Here is a 27500-nt window from a genome sequence, read left to right as displayed (position 1 = left end):
CACACAGCTCGACACACAGCTCGACACACAGCTCAACACACAGCCCAACACACAGCTCAACACACAGCTCAACACACAGCTCGACACACAGCTCAACACACAGCCCAACACACAGCTCAATACACAGCCCAACACACAGCCCAACACACAGCCCAAACCACAGCTCAACACACATCTCAACACACTGCTCAACACACTGCCCAATGAACAGGCATCATCATGTGGAGTTTTTTATTTTGTTGTGGGAGGGAGAGAGAAAAAAAAGACGAGGGAAAGATGGAAGAAGAGCAAGGGAGAGAGAGAGGAGCCGTGAGCGCACGCTCCGGAGAGAGAGAGAGAGAGAGGGGGGGGGGGGGTGAGTGTGAGCGAGCGTGCGAGCGAGGGAGGGAGGGATTGCTTTTCTTTCCCCTAGCAACGGTTAGCTGTGGTGGTCTCCAGCCTGTTGTTGTTCTCTCAGTCTGCACGGAGCGCACGCACACACACACGCACACACTCTCGCTCTCTCTCTCACACACACACACACGCTCACACTCTCCCTGTCCGTCCGCCTGTTGGAGTCCGGGTTGTCCTTCGTCGCCTTTTGTTCCCTGGGATGAAGACCGCCTTTTACCCGTGAAGAAGAAGAAGAGAGAGAGAGAGACCGAAGGAGCGGAAGGGAGGAGGCGCAGAGAGAGAGAGAGAGAGAGGGAGAGGAGAAGGACGAGAGACAGAGAGGAGGAGGAGAGAGGAACAGAAGGAGTGTGTGTGAAGAGGATGGAGCCCCTGAGCACGCGTGGCCTCCCCCGACTCTCCTGGATAGACACGCTCTACAGCAGTACGTACCTCCGCCCGGCTCCGCACCTCCATCCCTCCCTCCCTCCCTCCCTCCGTCTGCCTCGCTCTCCTCTTTTCTTTCTCTCTCTCTCTCTCTCTCTCTCTCTCTCTCTCTCTCTCTCTCTCTCCACCTCTCTTACCTCTCCACCCCTTTCAACCCGGTTCACTGAGATGTCTGATGGTGTTAGGACCAGCACACACACACACACACACACACACACACACACACACACACACACACACACACACACACACACACACACACACACACACACACACACACACTTTATTTGACCATGACTCCCAATTAGTGTCCATATCAAGCCATTCCTATTCAGTCACTGGAAAGCAGTTTTTTGTGTGTTTTTTTGTGTGTGTTTCCATTAAGCTAGTGGCATCGTGCCTGTGTGCATGTTTTTATATGTGTGTGTAAAGTGTGTGTGTTTTCAGTCTGTGTGTGTGTTGGTTCCAGCACTCCCCCTGCTCCCTAATGCTGATATGAAATCCCGTCCACTGTAAACTGTGTTCTGGATACTGCTGTTGAACCTGAAGGCTGTAGGCTGTGTGGACTAGACCTGAGTGGGAGGCTGTGTGGACTAGACCTGAGTGGGAGGCTGTGTGGACTAGACCTGAGTGGGAGGAGAACTCGCCGTTCTCTACTGGCCTGGACACCAACTGGGACAGTGAATTATTCATTGGTCATGTGTGCTCTGTACTATGGTAAATATTCCCTGTGCGTTGCTCTGCGTTTTGCTATTGGTTTTGCTGTTGCTGTAGTCGCTAACGTTTGATGATGAAGGATGAAGGCCACTCCGTAAAGAGGCAGCTGTTTACTCTTGATGCAGCATTGTGTCGGCCAAGTCTTCAACACTTGGTTACGTGAACAGCTTTTAACATCTGGGTGAATGGAAAAACGTGTGTGTGTGTGTGTGTGTGTGCATGCATGTGTGTGTGCGCAGCACATTGAAGAAGTGCTGGTGTAGCAGGTAGAATAGAGATGCTGTGTTATTTTCATGCTGCTTTGAACATTATCTGAGAAGGAGGAGAACTGCAACACCATTAACCCCCCCCCCCCCTCCAAGACACAAACACGTTTGGATGACTTACCCACACACTGTGGATGTGATTGTGAGTTTCTCCGGGTCTGTGGGGAGATGGGATTAGGGTTACGTAACCGTCAATTGTGGCTCGTTATGCTGTATCGCAATTGTTCTCTGTTAATCTGCTGGTTCTGGGAGGGAGGGAGAGAGGGAGGGAGAGAGAGAGGGAGAGGGAGGGAGGGAGAGAGAGAGGGAGGGAGAGAGAGACGGGGGGGGAGAGAGAGAGAGAGAGAGAGGGGGAGAGAGAGAGACAGAGCGGGAGAGAGAGGGGAGAGAGAGAGGGGCTTCAGGAGGTAAGAGGGTGGGGGCGCTAAGAGCATGAAACCATATTGTCAGGCCAAATGGGTTTAACCACAGAAAACATCTGTTGGCCAGGGTCAGGCATTGTGTCTCCTTTTTATGACTTCATCAGAGAAACTGCCCACATTGGGCAGAGAGCAAAACCACAGAGCACATAAAGATATGTTCACACTGGCGGGTTACACCACTTAGCTAGTTAATGGCTGCTACAGATTCAGGATATGAATTCTAAGGGGATTGATTGGAGTGTTTAATGGCTCAGAATGGCTCAGAACAAGTTTGCTGCAACACGTTACCCTACTTCCACTACAGAGATGGGTCAAACAAACTAAAATAGAACAGAATTTAGGAGGACACGGCCCATGGTCTAATAATGGGTTGAGCTCAGCAGCAACAGAGAATGAAGATCCTAACAGCCTGTGAATGAATGAACGAATGAACGAATGAATGAATGAAAGGTTTCCTTGGAACGCTTTTCTGACAGAGCTCTTGGTGAACAAACTCAACAGCTACAATGGCCTAGAGGAGGAGCATTAGCATCAGAAGAATGCGTGTGGAGTCAGCTGGCCCTGCAGCTCATTGTTAGCTTGTGAGCTAAAGGCCAGATGTCCTCTGTCTGCTGTCCTCTCTGATCATCCCTCTCACCTCCCTTCCTCATCACCCCATCATTACTCCTTTAGCCGCTCATCCTTTCTCCTACTCACTGGCGTGCGTGCGTGCGTGCGTGTGTGTGTGTGTGTGTGTGTCTTTGACATCCTGTGAGGTTGATGGATGCCACAGTAACTCCCAAGCATGCCCAGAGAACATTTCTCTTTTACGTTATAATAAATATCTTAACAAAGGCAACGACAAGAGCATGCTGCTGTCTCTCTCTGTCACACACACACACACACACACCCTCGGCCCCCCTCAGGACAGCGACATCAGACATTGATGGGCAGGCCAGAATACACTCGTCATCAGCTGGCTCTTGAAGAGGGTGAGTCATACTCTGGCAGCGTACAGCGGTTGGCATGACCTCGCCCCCCTAGTGTGGGCGCTGCCCCCTCCGTCCCTGCTCGCCCCCCTGGTGTGGGCGCTGCCCCCTCCGTCCCCGCTGGATATGGATGGGTGGATATGATGGATGGATTGGTGGATGGATGGATGGATGGATGGATATGATGGATGGATAGATATGGATGGGTGGATGGATATGGATATATGGATGGATTGATGGGTGGATGGAGCGAGGGATAGGTGGATGGATATGGATGGATGGAGGGATAGATGGATGGATGAGGCTGGTACTGAGAGTTCGCCGTGGCTCAGATCGTCGTGCTGTGACCTCCAGGACGCCGGAGCCGTCTCGTCCACGGCCTCTTTATCTACCGAGCGCTCGGCCGTGTCCCAGCAGGCCGGCACAGAACCAGGTCTCCTCAGAAAAGGCCCGGCCTCTTCCCCCGGCCTCTTCCCCCGGCCTCTTTCCCCGGCCTCATTCCCCGGTCTCGCCGCCGCCCCCGGGCGGGCTACGTGACGCTTTAAAGCACAACACCAGAGCAGGGAGACCGTTAGGTAAGAGCCAGACCGGAGCAGGGTGACCGTTAGGTAAGAGCCAGACCGGAGCTTTCTCTGGCGGCGGCGGCCGATACATGTGCACGCCGTCTAATCTCCGCCTCTGCCGGCAGGGGCGGCTGACTGTTGCTTGTGTGGCTTTGGGAGGGCAGTGGATAAGCTGGCCACACCGCCCACATGTTGAATGGCGGGCAGGGGAAGGGGGGGGCAGTGCCAGTCCTGTGCAGCTGGGTCAACCTGTGTCTCTGTCTGTCTCTGTCTGTCTGTCTGTCTGTCTGTCTGTCTGTCTGGGCACAGCTGGACCATGCTCTCTGCCCGCTGTGATTGGCTGCCTGTACGGCCCATTCTGATGGTTGTGTGTGTGTGTTGAGGGGGGGGTGGGGGTATGTAAATCCCTGCTTTACATACATGCTCACGGTGTTTGCAGTGAGCATGGAGCTGTTTGAACCAGACCCAGGTCTAATCTCTGCCCACACAGTTGCCCCATTGTCTTTGGCTGATGTCAGATTTGAATGTTTGAATGTTTACAGAATGCTGGTTTGTGCAAGAGAGGATTACCTTTTCTAAACAGCACATGCAAGAGTATTAGTATAGAGCGGCTTAGAGATATTATGGTCCAACGCGGCAATACTTGAGCCCACCCCACGCCCTACCCCTCCCTACCCGCCAGTAAGATTTCCGCTGGCCGGACTGGTTTCCAGTTGGTTTCCCCAGAGCCTTCGAGCCGAGTGTTTAATGGCCATCATTAGGGGTGTATCTTCGGGGAGTCTTCGTTTGTTGTTGGCTGTCGGAGCTTTAGTTCAGCAGATGAGGACAAGTGATTCTGGAGAGCTTCCCGGTAGAGATGGGGAGAAGGAGAGAAAGAGGTAGAAGAGGGAGGGAGAGAGAGAGAGGTAGTGATAAGAGTGTAGGGAATGGAATGGGGGTACCGTGCTGCCCATTTATCTCGACTAGGGCTGGCCCCGACTCTTTTTATGAGTTTTATGAGTTGAATCAGATTCGCCTATTCAAACCAGAGATTTGACGATTCGTTCCTCCTTTCCCTCCCCCCCCTGTGTCTAACGTTAGGCTGAGGGGAGACCGCGGGAGTCAGGACAGCTGTCAAACTAACCCATGTTTTTATGCAGTGTTTCCCATAGCCTACATTAGGGTTGGGCGCATTTGACAATAGTCTCCTCACCTGCGCATTTGAAAGTGTGCATGAAAAAGCTCATGCGTTGGGGAGCAGTCAACAAGGAAATGTTTTGGCGGTCACTGAAGCATTTTAGAGCTCAATCTGTCTATGGGGAAAAAAAAAGATTTTTCATTTCATTTTCATTAAAATTTATTTGAATAGGGACAGATACAGTGTACATTGTTAGATTGCGCAGCATACATCATCATAGCATGTTTAGCTATTGCTTATTTCCAGTGCCCGTCCCTAGAAGGGCCTTTAAAATGACAAACATAAAACAAACATGCATAAAATATGCATGATATACACAGCTCAGTCTACATACATACATACAATACATACATACAATAAAAATATTCACAGCATACACATACTATACCTACCCCCCTACCCCTACATATACCACACATTGCATATACACACAATTATACACAGCACACTGTACACATGTATATACCCACCCCTCCTTACCCCTACATACACACATACACTTACATCATACACCAACCCCACCCACCTCATGCACATAACCCCCCCCCATGCCCCTACACATGGCTACATGTCTGATTATCTTTTAGGAATTTCCAGCATATCTTAGTTAAACACAAGAGGATTGATCTAGGAAAGCAGTTTTGTGTTGTGATATTCCGTTAAGGAAATGCATGTGATTGCTGGAGCACAGTAGGCTAGGCGCACAGCAGAGGAGAGGAGGAGTCCCTGTCTTCTTCCCTCCGCTATATCAGTCCTTTTACTGCTCAACAAATAGCTACAGTAATAGCCTAGGTCTAAACTAATGATTGGCCTGTCCTATATAAATCACAAGGCAGGTGAGTTGTCTTAAACCACCAGCACATCTTGACAGTGGAGCAAAAAACGACTGCTCAACTTCTCGGTCTCATTCAACTTAAGGGTCTCCAACTGATGATTCCACTCATTGACTTTCAGGGGGCAGCCCTAATCTCGACCCAGGGCAATGATCGCAACTTACCTCAAAACAGCTCTTCTGTGCATTTGTGTGTGTGTGTTTGTGTGCTAGCGAGCGTTCGTGTGTGTGTGTCTGTCTGTCTGTGTGCTAGTGAGTGTGTGTGTGTGTCTGTCTGTCTGTCTGTGTGCTAGTGAATGTGTGTATTTGTGTGTGCGCGTGCGTGCGTGTGTGCGTGTGGAGCCAACGGCTTTACTCTTGGCGCAGACCGCCACCTGACTTGTGTCTCCCAAACACACCGTCCGTTTCCTCAACCGCAGAGCGAAACAGAGGAGAGGAGAGGCCTGCCAACCGCCTGGCCTGGCCCCCCTGCACGACATCCCGGGAGACCCCGCACCTGCCAGGACCACCTGTCCTCCAGCAGGTCCTCTGCGCTGCGCTGGCGGACAGCGCAGCTCGGTGGGCATTAGCCTCCCGGCGTGGGGTTCTGTGTCCGGCGATAGTCAGGCTGAGTTCAGGAGTCACCAGGGAGGATCTAGGCCGGGACAGACATCGGTCACCGGGTGTTGATCAGCGTGCGTAGAGGCCCAGTGTCTGATAGTCAGATGAGAGTGAACTCTGACTCTGAACCGCTGTTTTGCTTCCGTCTCTTCAGTCAGAAGTAGAGATTCAGTGCCCACCGCAGTCGTGGCCGTGGGATACCGTGGGCGTCGCCGAGCGCGGTCGGGAGGAAAGGTTCGTCACACTCCGCCAGCGTGGTCTCTCTCTACAGAACCGTCCCCTGCCCAGGAGAAGAGCAGCTCCCAGTCAGCTGATCACTGTGAACTGGAGCAGCTGGGAGAGGGCTGCTACGTATTACTGTGATCTCCTGTGTCCTCTCTGCTGCCTCAGCCCGTGTGTGTGTGTGTGTGCGTGTGTCTGTGTCTGTGTGTGTGTGTGTGTGTGTGTGTGTGTGTGTTGTGTGTGTGTGCGCACGCGTGTCTGTGTCCTCCAATTGTCTCAGTGAGTAGGCTTAATGTAATCTGTATCACATCCATTTGGCTGCCAGCGTTGGCCGTGTAAGGTTGCTGCATGGGAAAAAGAACAAGCCAGGGGCTGTTCTGAGAGAGGGGGAGTGGAGAGGAAGAAGAATGAGATAAGAGACGGAAGGAGAGAAAGGAAGGATGATAGGGGTTCGTTTTCTCGAGGAAAACGAAGAGAAAAGTGGTGGATCAGAGAGTGTGTGTGTGTGTGTGCGTGTGTGTGTGTGTGTGTGTGTGTGCGTGCACGTGTACTGTGTGGGTCATTCATCAGCTGGTGTGTGCTAGTTGTACCTGCCAACAGGCTGATATTAGTATTCTGCTGCATTGGAGCACTGGTCCCATCCCACCTGCCTTGGCTCACAGTGAGGAATCACTGAGTGGACCCTCTGTCACTGCAGGGGAGATGACTGCCAGAGGAGGCATGAGTGTGTGTGTGTGTGTGTGTGTGTGTGCGTGTGTGAGTGTGTGTGTGTGTGTGTGTGTGTGTGTGTGTGTGTGTGCGTGCGTGCGTGCTGTGTTCTCTGGGCAGTTAGCTCCTTTGATGAATAAGGTGATGGAGACTGACGCACTCTGGATTTAAGTCATGCCCGGACAATCCGATGCAGAGCAAACAATCGTCTATGACTGACCATCGGACATGTTGTTGACTGACTGTACCTAGGATATGTGGTTTGGTCAGGGTCTCATGAATAATAGACAGTGTTTCTAGCCCAGCTCAATACTGTCTTGGAACTCAGACACTGCCAAGTTACTGGTATAATAAACACCTTGACACAAGCAGCAGCATATACCTCCTGTAAAGTATCATGGTGATATTTCTATGAGAGGAACAGTTAAATAGTGAACCTTAGCCACTAGAACAGTGAGTGATTAGTGTAAAACTGTGTCAAGATGTGTAGAGCTTCCTCTTATCTGTCCAGTGAGGATATGTTGTGCATCCCAGAGCAGGCTATTCCATCTAGCTACACGCGTCATCATGTCCTGTAGGACTAGCTGTCATATTGGAACTATTAATTCTAGTTCCCACGCTAGGACGTTAGTTAGCATGGCTGTTCAGCTTGTAGCACCCAGAAAACCCTCTGTTGTAGTTTGACATTGTGGAGTGGAGGATGATGGGCGTGTCTGTCTCTGTAGGGGGGGATCTCGATCCCGACAGTAGCCTTCCCCCCAGGGCTAGTAACCACGGCTGCACTCCTCCCCCCTGCACCAACCCGGCCCCTCACAGACAGCCAATCAGAACACAGCAACACCACCCCCACACCCAATGGGCTGGCAGCTTTGTTTACATGCTCCCGGAAGGCCGGGGCATGATTAAACAATCAGGTCAGCGGAGCGGAAGAGACGAGGGGAGGGGAGGGGGGCGAGGCGTCCATTAGCAGTTGTACACCAACGGCCTGAATGGGAGTTTCCACCGGTCAGTTGGACGAGCACGCAGGTGAACAAACACACTCTACATACAGCAGGCTAAACTCTCCCAGCGCAGGCTGTCTATCATGACAGGCTGCCACCCGACATCCATCACAGACGGCTTGGTTTGATCCTGATCGAAGCACCGTAGAACCGCTAATTGGGGATTCTTGTGTTTCTCATGAAAGATTGATGGAACGGTATGAGGTGCCCCGTCCCCTTCTTTATCTCAGTAGGTCTCTCTCTCCCTCGCTACCCCTCTCTCTCTTCCTCTATCTCTCCCTCTATCACTCCCTGTCTGTCTGTCTCTCTCTCTCTCTCTCTCTCTCTCTCTCTCTCTCTCTCTCTCTTTCTACTCCTCTCCGTCTATCACTCCCTCCCCCCTGCTGGTGTTGTGGCTCCTGAGTATGCTGGCTCCTCCCCAGGTACTGCTACAGTATTAATAGGGCTCTCCTCTTTACTCATCACTGAATGTGGGCTCAGTCTGAGGGAGGAGGAGGGAGCGAGAGAGGAGGAGGGGAGGGAGAGATGAAGAGAGAGAGAGAGTGCCTCTTGTCTAAAGGTCAGTACTCTCAGCTTGTGAGTAAGTGGACCATAAGGAGCGGTTATGGGCAGGGCAGCAAATTTACTATTTTATTTTTTATTTATTTTATTTAACATTTATTTGGCAGGGAAATAACTGAGAAATGTCATTTGACATTTTTAAAATTGCAGAGACTAAGGTGTCTAATTTAAATGTCTCTTGAAGCTCATTCCAAGCTCTAGGGCCACAATAGCTAAGCACTTTCACCCAGCTCGGTTCTGACACGAGAGGACGTCAAGAACTAGTCAATCCTGAGATCTTGTTTGGTGATGACTAGAACGACATGTAATAAGGGATGTCAAATTGTTGGGAAGATTTTATAAGATTGCTTTATACACATACTGTATATGAGTACATGCTGTGCCAGGACATGACAGCTGTATTCTCCTGGCGGAGAGCCATGCCAAACGTGCAATATATTTCACAGGAGAGCATACTAAGACTGGTTTACACCCTGTGCTTCCCTTCTCGGAAAAGCACATTTATCATAGTTTTTCCAATGCATTAACAGGAACCCCCTTTGACTTCCATTGTAACCCAGTGAGAGCCTGCAGAAAAACTGCAGCTAGCTCAATACTGGAACAATCAGTGAAATTATGGTCTCTATGTTTGAGGTTACTATGCCTTTATAGTAGGTAGATCCCTAGTACTATCCCTTTAAGAGGTGATGGAATCTTCTGAATCTTCAATATGAATCCATTGTTCTTCTGTTGTATATTGCACCATATGTCACAAATATAACCCAGGTGGCCAGTTCATATAACAGAATATTTATTTTTAAACATGTTTTTCGCAGGGTAATTGGTATTATTGAAAATAAAAAAGAAACTTTAGAAGCCATGCCATTCTGAAAAGATTCATTCTGCCAGTGAGGTTTATGGGGAGATTTTAAGATTCCACTTAAAGCATCTTTCATATCATTATGTAATGGGATAAAATTATCTTAATATATCTGTCGTTTATTGTCACTAATTAAGCATCCTAAATATTTAATATTTTAGTCCATTTAAATCATAGCTGCGTTTCGTCGTTTATTGGATGGGATTGGATCAGAAAATCTGACTGACAACGCTTCTCCCAATGTAGGAGCAGATGAGTAAATGACTATCATCAGCATAAAAGTGCACCTTACAGCTATTTGCAAAACAGACAATGTTATTTTTATAGTGAATAAGGTGAAATATAAAAGACCTAGAATTGGACCCTGTGGTACACCTTTACTGACCTCCAAAAAAGTGGATTGGATAGTCAGCAACAATACATAGCTGTTAAACCTTTGGCAGGCATTCTGATCTAGGCCAACAGAGGCTAGTCTATCTACACCTACTAGTGTGACCACCACTAGCTCCTATATTACTGTCCGATATCTTTCTTTCTTTATCTCTCCCTCTCTCACTGAATCACATATTGTACACCTACACAGACTCACCCCACTCCCACTCACACAGTACTGTACTCAATAGCACACAAACTTGTTCACCTCACCCAGTTATGAAATGCCATGCACAGTATTATTTGCCGGCTGTTGTTTTGAGCTTTTGTGAAGGCAATATGAACTATGAATCGGTAGAGAGTTCCACTGTGCTCTGAAACATTTCTGGCAAGGCCAAAGTGGTTGCCTAGTGATTGGTGCTACGGTGTATTGGTATTCATAAAGGTCCGTCATCAATCGTTAGGGTATAATAAAGCTTCAAACACACACACACACACACACACACACACACACACACACACACACTCCTCCAACCTCCTCCTGCTTCACGTTTCAGAGTGAGAGGTAGCCTGAGCATGAGTGGCACGGCTGTGCCCGCAGCTGGAGGGGGTAGAGGAGTAGGATTCCACTGATGTGCCCGATTGACCTAAATCCATAAGCTGTGCTTTGGGAGCCCAGAGGCAGACACAGTCAGATGTGCCTGTCAGGTTTACAGAGGGAAGCGGTTAGATGGAGAGAGACAGAGAAAACTCAGTGTTTAATTTGTGTGTTTTACGTGTGTGCATGCGTATGCATGTGTGTGTATTCTCACATATATTCTCTGATTTGAATCCAGAGAGGAGCAGCAGTCACAGAGATCCTGTGCTGTCGGCCAGGCCTGCAGGTGAGCTCTGACTCACAGGGATCCGGTGTGGTTGTCAGATTGTCGATGCTGTTTCTCCAGCTGCTTTCAGCCGGTCTGCTCCCAGCTCCGCGTTGGCGTGGGAACGACTGCAAAAAAATGAGTCACGCTGCTGACGACGCCCTCTCTATACACCTGTTCAGTATTGTTATATTCAGCACTTAATTTTAAAATATGTATATTCATTAAAAGAGCTGATGATTCAGGCTAGCCTACAGTATACCAGATGTTTCCAAGACCTCCTCACCCTCCCTCTCCATCTTTACGACAGCTCTACCACGTGACTTCACCCCTTCTCTTACACGCAGGAAAGTTCTGCATGCACATGAATCTGGTGGCTCTGACTGCATGGACTCTTCTGTAAGAGCATTACGTAACCCCCCCCCCCCCCACACATACACACACATGCTCTCTCTCTCTCTCTCCCCCTCTGCATTCACATCCCTCCAGCGCGGGGCTCCAGGCAGGAGAATGGTCAGGGGTGGAACGTCTCTCTCACGGTCTCTCCATGTCTGCGTACTTTAGCTCTGCGGCATCCAGTGACGCCAGGGTCGTTTAATTCAGAAGCAGCAGAATGTTATACCACGTGTGTGTTTTAGACGGGGGCGTATGTTGCGGTGATGGAGGCCAGCGGTTCATGGTGACGCTAGCGGCGCCGTCTGCTGCAGCTCCGACTGCGTTTCCTCCTCGCATGAATCTCCTCCCCTCACACTCTCGCCGTAGATCAGAAAACATGAGCGTGCGCCACCCGATTCCTCTGAAGCCGGGACTACTAACACATCCACAGGTGATGAAACGCACACGTGCACACACACACTCGCACACTTGCGCACATACACACACACACTGCTCTTTGTCACAGACCGGTTGGGGTCAGCGTGTGTTGTGGTGTGCAGCACGGTCGCATCATTATGTAGCGCAACTCAGTCGCTTCGGAGCTGCGCCAATAACCACGATATACCAAACGGTTAAATCACCGGTAAAGGTATCGGTCCATAAACGCTGTGTTACTTCAGTAAACGGACTGCGGAGGGCTGAAAGCAACGCAGTTTAGCGAAACTACCTAGAATCGTTTTCAAAAGAATATTTCACTACAGTGCAGTATAAAAACACTGTTGTATACGGCACTCTCATGCCTGCGACAGCAGCACAGTTGTGTCAGTAACCACGGTACAGCCCTCCCTCCCTCTCGTGTGTTATTGCTTAAATACATAAAACAGCAGAACAGATGACAGAATAACACTACAGACTAACTGGGAAAAGGTACAGTGAAAAACAGGAGAGGCTAGAAAAGGAAAAACGGATGTGTCAATACACACGCGCACACACACACACACACACACACAAACACGCATACGTACGTACTGTACTCTACTGCTGGACGTGGGTGTGTGTTGGCGTGGAGCAACACTAGCTAGAGCACCCTGCACGCTACCTGCCATGACGTGAGGAGGAGGTGTGTGTGTGGGCATGAGTGTGTGGGCGTGAGTGTGTGTGAGTGAGTGTGTGTGAGCGTGGGCATGAGTGTGTGTGGGTGGGTGTGCAATCATGTGTGTCAGACCCCCATTCTTGGGGAAGAGTGGTGGGTAATCTCTCTGACCCTAATATGTAATTACTGGAGGGCTTCTCGCCAGTATCCTGGGAATATCAGCTAATTACAATGTATAGAACTGGGTGCCATGGCAACGGGGGTGGCGGTGACGTATGCACGTGGCGTTAGTGAGCGGGGGTCCTTATCTCGCTCCCTACAGACAGGCATATGAAAGAACAGCCTGGTGTGATGAAAGGTAGCTAGCCCTGTCATTTCCTCTCCTCTCCTCCCAAAGCTTCCATAAAACACGGTCTTGCAGAGGGCCATTCTGCTGTTGTCAATCATAGGGTTTTCTGTGCGTGTGTGTGTGTGTGTGTGTGTGTGTGTGTGTGTGTGTGTGTGTGTGTGTGTGTGTGTGTGTGTGTGTGTGTGTGTGTGTGTGTGTGTGAGAGAGAGAGAGAGAGAGAGAGAGAGATTCAATTGCTTTCAATGTCAATTTTTCAATTTCACCCTCGCACATAGCTCACAGTGAAAAACAACTGGGATCATTAGTCAACAGCAGAATATGATCAGTCAGACCGCTTTACTCCCAGCCTCCCCTGCCCTTCTGACTCCTGCTTCCTAGTCCCCTGCCCTTCTGACTCCTGCTTCCTAGTCCCCTGCCCTCCTGCTTCCTAGTCCCCTGCCCTGCTGACTCCTGCTTCCTAGTCCCCTGCCCTGCTGACTCCTGCTTCCTAGTCCCCTGCCCTGCTGACTCCTGCTTCCTAGTCCCCTGCCCTTCTGACTCCTGCTTCCTAGTCCCCTGCCCTTCTGACTCCTGCTTCCTAGTCCCCTGCCCTTCTGACTCCTGCTTCCTAGTCCCCTGCCCGTCTGACTCCTGCTTCCTAGTCCCCTTCCCTGCTGACTCCTGCTTCCTAGTCCGATCTGGGTGGAGGAGCTCACCTGCACACCAACAAGCGTCTCTCTTCCCCACGCCTGTGACAGGGCCAGTAACGGTGGCTAGGGGCCCGGGTCCTGCCAGATGAACAAAGACCCCGCTTCGCAGACGAGCCTCACAGAGAGGCTCAGATTTGGCGCCGAGTGCACTTCACTAAGCGTCGGTTAGCTCAGCCGCCCGCCGCGGGCGGACTAATGTCCGCTTATCCTCCTCCTCTTCGGGGAGAAGTGGTGCGCGCCCCTCTCCGCAGCGTACCTGTGTGTGAGAGGCTGGTTATTTTTAGGGCCGGCCGTACAGTAGCGCCTCTAAACCAAGCCGTGAATCCTCTACATGACTGTTTGGCGTCTGATTATCGATTTAGACCTGAACTGTGTGAACAGTGAGGTTTGCAGTAGACGCAGTGCAGAGGACATCCTGGGGGAACCTGGGTTCGACCCATAGCTGTCCTGCTTCCTCGTTTGTCCTCGTTAAGGGCTATTAAAATGGACCCTGGCGTGATCATGTGACTAAGAAAGCACAAACAACTCCCACATGACCACGGCTTCCGCAGTATAAACTAAAACGTGTTTGAGGGTACAGAGGGTACGGAGGTGATTATGAGGAACTGGTGAGAGTGTAGCGTATTTAAGTTGATAATAGATCCTTCTCATGCTACTGTGAACATTAGGCGAGTCATTGGAGCACAATTCCTCTGTGTTGTTCAAGCAACTTGTTACAGTATGTTCATTTATAGCAAACGAAAAACATTACCTTACAGATTAGAAACGGATAGCTCAAGAAAAGCTACAAGGTACAAGAATGCTCAAGAGCTGCTGCGTGAAAGAATTCAATTTTATGCTCAAGTAGTGATGTAAATTGCACCCCCTCCTTCGTGTGGCTCAGGCGCACTTCTCTAACACACACGTTCCGAGATCCGTGCGTACATGTGCACGTGGAGGAGTGTGCGGGCTCACGTGTGCGCGAGTGTGTTCGCCTCTGTAGCACGGGTCCTCTCGGTGTCTATTGATTGGTGGGTAAGCTGGATGGAGCCGTGCGGGCTGAAGTCTGCTCTCTCCTCTGTTCTCCCTCTCTTTCACAGCTGCTAACTTAGCGTAGCTGCAGTCTGGGAGGATCGGTAGCTCTTCTATCATGTCTGCGTTCTACTCTTCTACGGTATATCAGGTGTATTGGAGCTGGTTGGAACACAAACCTGCACCCAGGCAGGCTTCCAAGACCACATGTTCCTGCTGTAGGGTCGGCCTGTCAGGAGACACATGGGGGACTCTATTAGATTAGAAATGATCTCAGTATGCTTGTTAGTTTCTCCACAGAGGGGCGTTATACAGTACACTGCCCCAGTGCGACTAGGGTGTGTACTAGGGTGTGTACTAGGGTGTGTATTAGTACTGCAGCACGAATGTGGTTATGACCAGCCCCGTCCCCAGCCCAGCCTGTACCCCAGCTTCAGCCCCAGACCCTGCCTTAGCCCCAGCCCAGCCTCTACCACAGCCCAGCCTCTACCCCAGCCCCAGCCCGTATCCCAGCCCAGCCTCTACCCCAGCCCAGCCCGTACCCCAGCCCAAAACCACAGCCCCAGCCCAGCCCGTACCCCAGCCCCAAACCCCAGCCCAGCCTGTACCCCAGCCCCAGCCCCTGCCTTAGCCCCAGCCCAGCCTCTACCACAGCCCAGCCTCTACCCCAGCCCCAGCCCCAACCCGTATCCCAGCCCAGCCTCTACCCCAGCCCAGCCTCTACCCCTGCCCCAGCCAGCCCAACCTGTACCCCAGCCCAGCCCAGCCTCTACCCCTGCCCCAGCCAGCCCAACCTGTACCCCAGCCCAGCCCAGCCTCTACCCCTGCCCCAGCCAGCCCAACCTGTACCCCAGCCCAGCCCAGCCTATACCCCAGCCCCAGCCAGCCCAACCTGTACCCCAGCCCAGCCCAGCCTCTACACCAGCCCCAGCCCAGCCCAGCCTCTACACCAGCCCCAGCCCAGCCCAGCCTCTACCCCAGCCCCACCCCAGCCTCTACCCCTGCCCCAGCCCAGCCCAGCCTGTACCCCAGCTTCAGACTCAGACACAGCTACAGTACAGCAGGTTGTTTCTGACTATATAACATGACTGTAATGTCAGCCCTTTGCTGTATGGAGGGCCTTAATAAAGACTTTAATTTCCCCTGTGCCCTCTCACTGGTTGACAAGCAGGCATAAAGGGCTGCGTGAACAGTACACACCAACACACACCAACACACACCAACACACACCAACACACATCAATACACACAACGCAGGAAATCCACCATGTCACATTGTCATCATCTCCAAGGGCTACACCTGCTACTAGGACACTGGGAAATCATGCATCATAAATCATGCTTGTTCTTTGTTGTCACTCCTCCACTCTCTCTCTCTCTCTCTCTCTCTCTCTCTCTCTTCTCTCTCTCTCTCTCTCTCTCTCTCTCTCTCTCTCTCTCTCTGCCTCTTCTTTTCATCTCTTTATTGTGTTTAGCTCCAGTGCTGCGTGTTAGGACTTGATCTTGAGAGAGCTGTCCCCTTGATGCTGTCATGGTAGAGCGGCTTCAGCAGCACATATGGTGCTGAAGAATATCCTGTCAACAACACACACATACACACACACACACACACTCCGTTAACGACATCACTTAATGACATCCCCAAAGAAACACTGAGACCTGCCTCCAGATGAGAGGCGCACACGCATGTGCGCACACACACACACACACACACACTCACACTCCTCGTGTGTTGAGTGGCACAGTGTGTGTGTGTGTGTGTGTGTGTGTGTGTGTGTGTGTGTGTGTGTGTGTGTGTGTGTGTGTGTGTGTGTGTGTGAAGATAAAACTGCATGCACTCTAGCCTAGTATTCCTCGTCTCCACATTGGCGATATGTTCCGAAGCTGGAAGTCCACTCTGTGTTAGTGGCAGCAGCAGCAGAGCTCGTCTGCGGTTACGTAATCCCCAGAAAGATGCTGAGCGAGGCAGCAGAATGGACCTCACCAGCACCACCAACGGATTGGATTGCGGAGTCGTTTTTTTTTTTCTTACTTGGGAGGGCTGCAGACTTCGGACACAAACACATCCCTGTGTCTGTGTCTGTGTTCTTTATGTCAGTAAATTGCACACTCCCTTTGGACCCACCATTTCAGCTCTGCTCTGGTGCAAGCGGGTCATTACTTGACTGAACATCATCACACAACAAATCCCACTGCTGATGGTGAGCATATTAATAATACAAACCTGGCAACCGCTGTCACTAGTGGAGAGTAACGTGTTGACAGAATATGGAGAAAAAATAGCAAAGCGTAGGAGAAGCATCTGTCACAGACTACTCCCTTTGAATCTCTCGCTTTTCCCTCCTTGCAGTGAAAAGTGAGCTGTCAGACGCTGAGTTGAGGGTGAGGAGGACCAGCAGTCAGCGCTGTCACGGCCATTCCTAGTCTCTCTGCCCGCCTCCGGGTGAAAGCAGAGATATATACTGTAGATATGTCCTCAGTAAACCAACGGATCAGGCCAGGGTCAGGCCAGGGTCAGGGTCAGGCCAGGGTCACGGTCAGGCCAGGGTCAGGATCAGGCCAGGGTCAGACTCAGGCCAGGTTCAGGCCAGGGTCAGGACCACCCATCTGGCCTGCCGGCCTTCTCGCTCGCTGAACCACACAGGCTGACAAGACGGTGAACTATGTCGCAGCCTGGCCCAGAGCTCGGCTCCATCAGTTCTCTACCCTCCCTCCCTCCCTCCTTCCATCCGTGTGTGTGTGTGTGTGTGTGTGTGTGTGTGTGTTCTCAACTCACCAATCAATTCTTGTCATAATCAGCAGAGACACTCACACAGCAAAGAATACTGATTAAGGAAAGACATTGTCAGTCAAACCACATTCCTCAGATAAGACCTTAGCTTCTTTTTTGCCCATTTACTTACTTACTTACTTTTATTTTCCTACTAAAGCTTTTGTGAGGTGTGTGTGTGTGTGTGTGTGTGTGTGTGTGTGTGTGTGTGTGTGTGTGTGTGTGTGTGTGTGTGTGTGTGTGTGTGTGTGTGTGTGTGTGTGTGTGTGTGTGTGTGTGTGTGTGTGTGTGTGTGTGTGTGTGTGTGTAATAGAAACAGCAGCAGCGCTTTCATCGATGGCTGCTGTCGGCTCGATCAGACCACTGTAGAGAGGGGTGAGTCATCGCAGTCAATCAGTGCTTATATTACGCATGTATAGAGCCGGCGTTCCCCCAGCCAGGGGGCTGGTGCTCGGGGGCCGTCTCACGCCGTGTAGCTGCTAGAGCGCTCGCTCCGTCTGCTGATCTATAGCTGTCACTGACGCCTAAAAAGCTGTTTATCTACGCCATGCGGAGGAGAGACCAGCAGGAGACTCTATTCCGAGCGATACACACCGTCGGGATCCGTGACTCAATCTGTCGTTTTTTTCCCCTCCATCTAGAACTTTCTACCCGGTATTGAAATAGACTCGTCCCGGTAGGAAGCCCTCACGCCGACCACCTCCTCCCCGCCCGGGAAGCGCTTGCGAGTCCTCAACGCCGCCTTCGCTCCTCGCCATGGAGACGGGGCTGTTATTGGCTGTGACGGGTGGGGGGGCGGGGGCACCGGGGGAACGTCGGCAGACGTTAGGCTGCAGGGAGTGATGGGAGCTGACAGCAGGAGAGAGAGACGAGGAGAGAGAGGGAGAGAGAGAGGGAGAGAGGGAAGAGAGAGGGAAGAGAGAGGGAGAGGGAAGAGAGAGGGAGAGAGGGAAGAGAGGGAGAGAGAGGGAGAGAGAGGGAAGAGAGGGAGAGAGAGAAGAGAGAGGGAGAGAGAGAGAGGGAGAGAGAAGGAGAGAGAGGGAAGAGAGAGAGAGAGGGGAGTATTCTCAGCCACAGCAGGCCGCAGCGCTGACTCCCCAGGTTGAGGAAGCCACGTCATCACTGTCGATGGGGGAACGGGGGATCTGCCCTGGCTGTTGAGCCATGTCCTCTGTGGTGGAGGTTACCGTATGAGCCAGGGCTGGACGCACTGGGACTGTCCACCTGCTGGGACTGTTGGCGATCTCTCCTTACGGTGACCAGACAGGGTTTTAACCTCGGCCAGCTTGAAAACATCACGTCAAAATGGGAGTGAAACACACTTAGCCTAGTGAATGAACTAGAGCAGATTCAGCTTGGCGCTCGGGTGAGAACAAGGTAATAGGAGTCTTTCAGGTGCTCTTGGGGTTTGGGAGGGAAACTTCAATGCAAAAACAGCAGGTTCCCAGGCACTCAAAAACAGAAGGCGAGGAAGGTAGGAGAAAAAGCCTTTATTTAATCATCTTGATCTAAAAATCTAAAAACCAACATGTTTCGACCACACTGGTCTTCTTCAGGGCAGAGAAAGAACTACCTTCCTCGCCTTCTGTTTTTGAGTGCCTGGGGACCGGCTGTTTTTGCACTTAGCCTAGTGATTATGAAGTGTGACGTGGAAAGCGGACAGCAGAACTCCGAGCATACTGAAGTGCAGCAATTAGCCTGAGAATACTGAAGTGCAGCAAAAAACAAACCTTATTTGTTTTTTTCACTGAATTTTCTCTCTTGAAATAAATGCTTTCCTTGCCTTTTTTGAATACATTGTACTCATATAGAAGAAAGTGTAGAACTTTCAATAAGCGACGAAGTAAATTTAAACATCCAGTCAGTCACCATGAGCCCCCATCACCATGAACACTTCTCAGATCAGCTGCACCTCATACACCCCCCTGCAGTCATTCAGTTCAGCTTGCACATTGATTTCATGGCATAATCATCTCTGCTGGTATTAATGGCTGCTAATGTGACTCCCTCATCTTGGGGTCGCTCATTATGTCGGGGACATCCTTATTTTCTCTGGGTCGTTTAGGAGCCTGCTGTCAGTCACCTTTGACCCTTACATCGCTCCCTCACATGTCACATCACCCTTTGACCCCAGAGCTGTGTTAGCTGTTTGCAAGTGATTACATCACACGGGATACAGTTATTGTGCACCAAAACAACAACAACAACCAAAACGTGACTCAGCAGAATAGAAGTGTGGTGTCCTGTACAGATACTGTACATCTGTGTGATGGAGGAAGACAAGAGCCATTCTCAGTGGACTACAGTCAGTTACACTGGATGAGGACTGGATTAACTTTCCCTGTGTTCTCTGAGAGGCAGGAAACCTGTAGGGCTTAAGTAAGTAAGTAAGTAAACTTTATTTATATAGCGTCCTTCACAGCATGAATGCACAGAGTGCTTTACATCATAAGTTAAAATCAAACATAATATATGCAATCCAAATTGCTTATTTGAATTCTCCACTTAAATAAAGCAATACATTGCGATATTTGGACCTTTACAAACATGTCTGGTGCTAATTCTCCAATTATATTTACTAAAAGTCATCTGAATCGTCCAAACAGTCTACTCAGAAAGATAATACATTGACATTTATTACCTTTTAGAACTCGCGCCCCTGGGACGCAGCATTCAGTCGAAGTGCGCATGCGCAACGTTGTGCTTAATGTTTACTGATTTTTTTTAAAATGATGATGATGATTAGGGCAAAGTGAATAAGAAAAAAATATTTCATGTTTCTAGGTGCTATAGAGGCTGAGATATGAAGGTTTTAGTGGACGTTGACCATTTTGTCAGGTTTTTCTAGAAAACCCTCAGGTCTTAAGAGGTTATTTATACAAATAGCTTAGGTTTTTAAAGGCGTTTTTAGCAGGTGTTTTAGGTCTAAATGGGTTAAACAACACAGTAGTAGCTAACTATTCCGGCGTCTATGGATATCATGCGTTTTTTAGCTCAATGATATCATGGCGGAGGTGAGAAAACCGAAGCGAAACATCACAGAGGAAGCCAGAAAAAGACAATCTGAAAACGTTACGACAGTACGACAGTGCACTTACTCGCAGAGCCTGTGGGGGCGCTGTTCCGAGAAAACCGGAGAAAACGCTATGTATTGCTTTAAATCATTTAAAAACTAATAATAATAATTCAGTGTTATAAAGAACACAAAAATAACAAGAGAAAATTATAGCTGCTCTGCGTCAGTCTGGCAGCCTTTCACTGTGAAGCTCCCGCCAGCAAGTAAAAGCCAGTTAGCTAGTTTGGCTTCTTGCTTGGTCTCTTTCTCTTTTTGGGTTCTCTTTCTGTGATGTTCCTCTTTGGTCTTTTCGCCTCCAGCATGATGTGTATAATACTGTGATTTGAGAATTTCTACTATTATTTTAGCAATAGCCAGCGGAGGGTTGTGTAGTGTGTGTAGTAAGTAGTAATGCCGTAAAGCAATACGGATTTTCTGCGAAAATAGCGGCCCGCTACACCAAACGTATTATTTCAAGAAGAAGCATTTTGGGGGAGGGGTGGGAACAAAAGAGGCAACTTTCTGCCTATTACAAGACAGTGTACCATCAAAATGATTTTGAAGCTGTTATTTTAAGGTTAAAAAACTATATTGAGCCGCTTTAAATCAAAAATATCTTTAAAATCATATGTCTGAAATCCAAACAGTATGATGCCTGAGTAGGGATTAGCATTTTTATTCTGCATCACTCAGGGCTTGAACTCACAACCACAGACATCATGGGAAGGTCATGTTCTTGTTGAGCCACGTTCTCAAACAAACTTAAATCACACGAGGCATGTGGCAGCCTTCATGTACAGTGTGTGTGTGTGTGTGTGTGTGTGTGTGTGTATGTACTGTATGTATGTATGTATGTATGATCTATCTGCTTCAACATCATAAACTAGCTTGTTTCTATCGATAATTGCAGGAAGGTTTTAAAGTTCTTTTCTTGATCAGATTTTTGCAGAAAACCTTTTCCTGATTGAGTAGCTAATGTAAGGTAGCCAATGAGACGAGATCCTGAGACAAGCAAACCTCACAGGCGACACGTGTTCCACTCGAGTGTACTGTACCTCCACGCGTTGGGTGGCGGAAGCCAGTAGCCGTGTGCGTGCCTGTTTACACTTCTATGTTTAACTGATCCACACACATCTCTGCTCTGGGCTCATTTCCATAAACACCAGCAGATGGCTGTCATGGGTAGTTTAAGTGAAGGTGAAAAAGAGTGTGTGTGTGTGTGTGTGTGTGTGTGTGTGTGTGTGTGTGTGTGTGTGTGTGTGTGTGTGTGTGTGTGTGTGTGTGTGTGTGTGTGTGTGTGTGTGTGTGTGTGTGTGTGTGTGTGTGTGTGTGTGTGTGTGTGTGTGTACTGTATTAAACAGCCACACAAAGAACACATTGTGGATAATCCAGGCCTCTGATGGTCCATGAGAGGTGACAACCAGACATTGTTAGAGTGGTGATATGGAGGAGACATGGACATAAGCCTGCTGCTCAGAACACATCGACTCAACTCGGCTCGGCTCCGATCTCACAGTCAGTGACACAGGTCACTAGTCTCAAAATACACTATATGGACTAGGGATGCGCATCGAAAACCGGTTCTTTAATTAATGCCTATGAATTTAGAATGGGATCATATAAAAGCTGTGTAGGTGTCACAATACTTTCGTCCATATACTGTATGTCATTTACTCCCCCACCCTGCCGAGTCACCACAAAATCGTCCCCATTGTTTGGGGAAACGCACACGCACGCACTCACTCACACACACACACACAAACACACACACACACACACACACACACACACACACACACACACATATGACAGTAACTCTATTGATGATTTACAGAATGGTCTCTGACCTTCAACATGTTCCTGTGGTGGCAGGCAGCAGGGCTGTTAGAGGCGAGGCCATGCAGGTATTGACTCTGGTTGAGGAACTGTCTCGTGCCCTAGATGCATGTCGGTGTGTTTATTTCCTCTTGGGGAAATTTGACTGCGTTGAACAGCCACTGTTCTGATTGTCCTTTATTCCCGTGGGTTGTGTGTGTGTGTGCGTGCGCACGCTTCATCTTGGTAAGGAATTGCCTGTGTGGATTTGGTGGAGATTTTTTTCGATGGTTGTCTGACCCCGTGGTGAGGTTGTGCAGTCAGTGTAGGACCTGGTCAGCAGGAGGACGGACATGGCTTTCTTCTTCGAGGCTGCGTGCATCCTCCGCTCACTCATGGCACCCCACGGTAAGGCAGGCTCTCTCTGTCTCTGTCTCTCTCTCTCTCTCTCTCCCTCTCTCCCTCTCTTACACACTCTCTCGTTCATGTTTTTTGGGGGGGGAGAGGCTGTCCCCGTCCGTTTAACTCTGATATTGTTGAGTTTTATTGATTTATTCAATCATCTCCAGCGAGTCAATGCCCTGACACCAGGTTTGCCCGTAAAGCCATGTCCTTACACAGCCTATGGAACCTCATCAGCGTGTTCTCTCTGTAGAACCTTAATAACAGCCATGTCACAGCAGGAGAATCCCTCGTTGATTCACAGAAGAGCATTGATTTTGTGTCCGTCTTCGATAGATGGGATTGTCTGAATGCATTAGCTGATTGATGTAGGTTTTGTTTGTTTGTGTGTGTGTGTGCGTGTGTGTGAGCGCTTATGCATTTGTATTCATGTGCCTGAGCACGTGGGTGTATGCATTTGTGTGTCCTGTGGAACCAGGAGGTGAAAGACCATTTAGAGGGCCTCGGAGAAGGGAACCAGAGGGAAAGGAAGGAGAGAGAGAGAGAGAGACAGAGAGAGAGGGAGAGGGAGAGGGAGCGAGGGAAGACCGGGGCTGGGAATGGCTGAACCAGACGCTCAATGACAACGCGGCGCGTGTCCAATGCAGTAGGCTGTTGATGGCGTCTGTCGGGGCGAGTTAACGTGATTCCACCATACATCCAAGTTCCACCTGCTCTTCCTCTTCCCTGTTTGTAAACCGTTTGACACAATGACTTAACTTCTCCATGTCTCACACATGACTGCCCGGCAGGCGTGCTAGAGCTGGCATTTTATCGAAAACACCGTTCATTTCGCTCGCTCCTCCCAGTCCAGCCGGTGACTGCCGGAACGAGACGCCGCTGAAACGGCGTCGCCTCCTCCCGACGCCGACGCAGAGCGGTCGGCCTCCAGATGCTTCCACATTAGCACATTAACTCCATTTAACGCCTCTCTAAGTCTTAAAAGGAGGTTTTCCGTTTGATCAGACAGCAGATGACGGGCTTTAATGCTTGAGTAAAGAGTGATGTGCTTCTGAAGTGGGTGGGCTGTCAAGCACCGGCACGTTCCCCCAGACTCTGATAACGGCCTGTAGTAGTTGGTAATTGGTCAACTACAACCCCCAGAGCCCTAGACTGGTAGCTGACTCCAGAGTGGCTGTGGTCACTGGGCTGGCTGTGGCTACGCGAAGGTCCAGAGAGACTCCACCACTTCACAGCAGACCATCTCTCATCTCTCTCTCTCTCTCTCTCTCTCCCTCTCTCCCTCTCTCCCTCTCTCTCTCTGACTGGCTCCATACCCCCGATCTGGCCTGTTCGCCCCAGGACAGATAGAGCTTTCTTGGGGTTTGGTCTTTCTGCGTAGCCCCTCTACCCACATCTCTTTCTCTCTGTGGTATGTCTGCGCGGTATCTCCGCGGGAAGACTACCCGTCTCTATGGCGTCGGCTGATGGGGATCCTAATGAACTTGAGCTTCAACTCTGAGTGGATTGGCGGCACGGTGTCACGGTTCTGTACCTGGTTTCGACCCAGACTATCCTCCACGCTCACAGGTTTGAATGGGTCTGAATGGCTCTGCATAGCAGACGGACAGACGGACAGACAGACAGACAGACAGACAGCTGGTTACCGTTGTCTCTCTCGTCTCTCTGTGGATCTTGAGTGTGTTTGGCAGTCTCAGCCACGGTTAGCCCTAGTGGAGTCTGCCCCAGATAGATGCTATCAGCTGATAGCTTTAATCAGCATCAGCAGATATGATCAGGGGAAATGATGACCACTTCCACACCTCTTAATGCACTCAGACACACGCAGATGCACTCAGACACACACACACCCACACACACTCAGAGCTAGATGAGTGGAATGCACATGCGCAGATGCACATTGCCAACAGCTTGTAGCTTGACAGTGCTAAGCACTAAATCCACATGAAGGATCGGATCCCTGTCTTTCATAAGAGGTAACCATTGTGACCTGGATTGTGAGGGAATATAGGTTATACCTTTAGGCTTTCCTGAAAATAGAGTCTAGATATTGGATCTCCACAGACTGGCTCCAGAAAGATGGGAAACGATCAGTCAACACAAGCATTAACCCGGTCAGAACAGAGGCCTTGGCAGCAGTCAGCATGCGTGGCTGACCCTCGGCTCGTTCAGGCGGTTGGTGCGACGACACACTGCCAGTGACATCCAGTGTCCAGTACCCTTCACTCAACACGCCAGCCCAGCCCATTTCACATCCCCTATCATGTTCCCGTCATCACAGTCTACTTGCAACGCTGCCGCGCCAGTGTTTTGATCCACCGTCGTTAACCATGAAATAGGAAACTAGCCTCACGTTTATTAAAAATCAATGGCGAGTAGAGCACGGTATTTCCCCCCGGCACCATACAGGAACGTCGACATGAATGAAACTGATAGAGACTATTTGTGGTCTTAATGAAGCAATGATGATTAATAAAGCATATGTTAGAGTGGCCCCCACTAAACCTAACCCAGTCATCTGCCCCCCCCCCCCCCCCTCCGACAGCAGATGGCACAGTGCGTTGCATGGCAACACGTATTCCTGGTTGACGGGTGGGCCGTCCAGCGCCTGTGTGTTGTCATCCGTGTCAGGGAGCGACATAGGGGGTGGTCCCGCCCCTCTGGGCCCCCCATACGGACGCTCTATTGTCCTGCCCCCCCGAGTGGGAAATGATACCACTCTTATTATACTTTACAATTAGGACTCATTTGTCCCTGGAAGCACCGCTAGGGCAGCTAGGCCTACACCAGAACATGTATTTGATGCTACAGCTCTCTCTCTCTCTCTCTCTCTCTGTCTCTCTCTCTGGTGCATCTAGAAATGATGAGTTGGTTCAGTACTTGCCTTTGTGCTCTGAGGACGTGCTGTCTGTCATTTGTGTGTGCTCGTCCTGTGTGCTCAGTCATCTGGCCTAAACATTTCCCATAATTCCCCTTTTACATGATCAAACTCTAGCTAACCATTAGCTGCACTGTCATAGCAGCCCACTCATCCTGGTCATGGCTGATGGTCACAGCTACTTGTAGTTTCTCTGTTCTGTTGAGGCCAGGGGGGGTAGTTTTAGGGCCTAGCCAGGAGTGAGCTCTGTTACCCCCGACTGGAGCGAGACTGCTAGTCACTCCTGTCCTGTCACTGTCAGAGGGCTGTTAATGCCTTTCCTTAGCCTGACACTCAGACTGAATTGCCATTTCGTTTCACTTCATTATTCCATCTGAACAGGCTCCCATAGCAGCCGTTTTCTGAGATGGGCGTTGCCGAAGGAGCCCTCAGCCATTAGTTCATCCTCTAACCAATCACGTCACTCGCTCAGTTTAATTCCGTCATCGCATTCAAAGGAAGCCGATTGGCCTGGTTGGAATTCCAACCAGGAAATCACTCTGGATGAAAATCAGAAAATTCAGATTCAGGGGCTGGAGCCAGGATGGCCTTTCCTGTTTTGGGGTGAAATAGTAACTCATCTCTCTCTTCTCCCTCCAGACTTCAACTACAACACGGACGGGTATGACGGTGATGCCGCTGAGGACCCCAAGTCCCAGGACGGCTCAGAGACCATGCCCTTCATAGACGAGTCCCCCACCATGTCCCCCTCGCTGTGCGCCCGCGGCCCCGACGGGGAGGCCATCTCCCCCACCCCCCCTGAGGGCCTGCTGTCCGGGGTGAGTCCGTCACACGCGCACACACACACACAAACACGCACACAAACATGCACACGCACACACACACATTAACATGCACACACACACAAACACGCACACACACACCAACACACACACACACACTCAGACAAACACACACACACTCACACGCGCATACACACACACACACACACACACACAAATGCACGCACACACACACACAAACGCACACACACACAAACATGCACACATACACACACACATTAACACGCACACACACATTAACACGCACACACACACTAACACGCACACACACACACACACACAAACACACGCACACACACAAAGACACACACACACACTCTCTCACGCAAGTGTTCAACAATCATAAACACACACACACCAGCCGCCTCCATGCTTGTGTGTTTCTGATCCTAGCGTCAGGGCAGCTTCTTGTCCACACTGCCAAAATCACAGTATTTGCGTACGGAATCAGCTTTCTTCTCTGCTGCAGCTCGCGGGCGGATCTTTGAGAAACCTGGTAATTACCGCTGGTTAACACCGCCAGAGCTGTACCCACACAGCACACTGCAATTGCCACACGCACAGCTTGAGGAAATGATGATGGAAGCTGGTCGCTAAGTGGCAGCTAATGACGTCGGCAGCTAAGTGGCAGGCAGCACCGCCTATAGAACTTGCGAGTAAAGATGTCAGTGCTTAGGAGCATCACCGGTTACAGCTTCGATGCCCAACGGGCAGCTTTCGATGCCCAACGGAGAGCTAGATAAGAGATGTATTTGAGTTGGGGTTATGTAACGGCTAAATGGTGCCGGTTTAGTCTTGACTGCGCTGTCAGTGGTGTGCCACTTCCCTGTGTGTTGGTGTGTAGTTGCAATGTGGCCAATAAAACGACCTCCAAGGTACCGCCGTCAAACGGACTCCACAGACACTGGTACTGTACCAGTAAGTCCCAGGCAGCGTGCAGGACAAGATGGCCTTTGCGCGTGCGTGTGTGTGTGCGTGAGCGTGAGTGTAAGAAGTGAGTGTAAAAAGCAGCACAAATGCCACACTGGCAACCGGATTCAGACACTAACGCCCGCCGTCCAGACTAAACTAACACGTCCAATTGTCAACATCGCATCTCTCCAACATGATCGTCTTTAAGCCAAGAAACTCAGTCTTTGTCCAGGCGGTGGCAACAAGGCCTACAGCGCTGCAGCTCTATCGCCATCTTGTGGCCGGACTGAGCTAGAGCGGGCGTTTCCTCTGCTGTAACGTGCTGCACCTCCTTGGCTGCAACTTCATGAGTGTGTAGCCAG

At 50.2% G+C, this 27500-nt stretch overlaps 1 protein-coding gene across 2 annotated transcripts in view; it reads left to right on the top strand.

Annotated features, from left to right (window-relative positions):
- Positions 1-27500, top strand: part of abr (ABR activator of RhoGEF and GTPase) — a gene marked incomplete at its 5' end in the record, with an annotated part of 129567 nt that overhangs the window by 25849 nt on the left and 76218 nt on the right. Inside the window, 2 exons of one of the 2 annotated variants that reach the window (XM_084449437.1) lie at positions 754-814; positions 26024-26202. In XM_084449437.1, coding sequence (XP_084305563.1) covers positions 754-814; positions 26024-26202 — 240 coding nt within the window. Of the gene's footprint in view, positions 1-753; positions 815-26023; positions 26203-27500 lie in introns of those variants that run through there. The other variant, XM_084449436.1, reaches the window with a different exon arrangement.

This window comes from Borostomias antarcticus (genome assembly GCF_949987555.1).
Source record: "Borostomias antarcticus genome assembly, chromosome: 15".
Taxonomy (NCBI): domain Eukaryota; kingdom Metazoa; phylum Chordata; class Actinopteri; order Stomiiformes; family Stomiidae; genus Borostomias; species Borostomias antarcticus.
The sequence above is the reverse complement of the archived record's forward strand: the minus strand, read 5'-3'. Positions and strand labels throughout refer to the sequence as shown.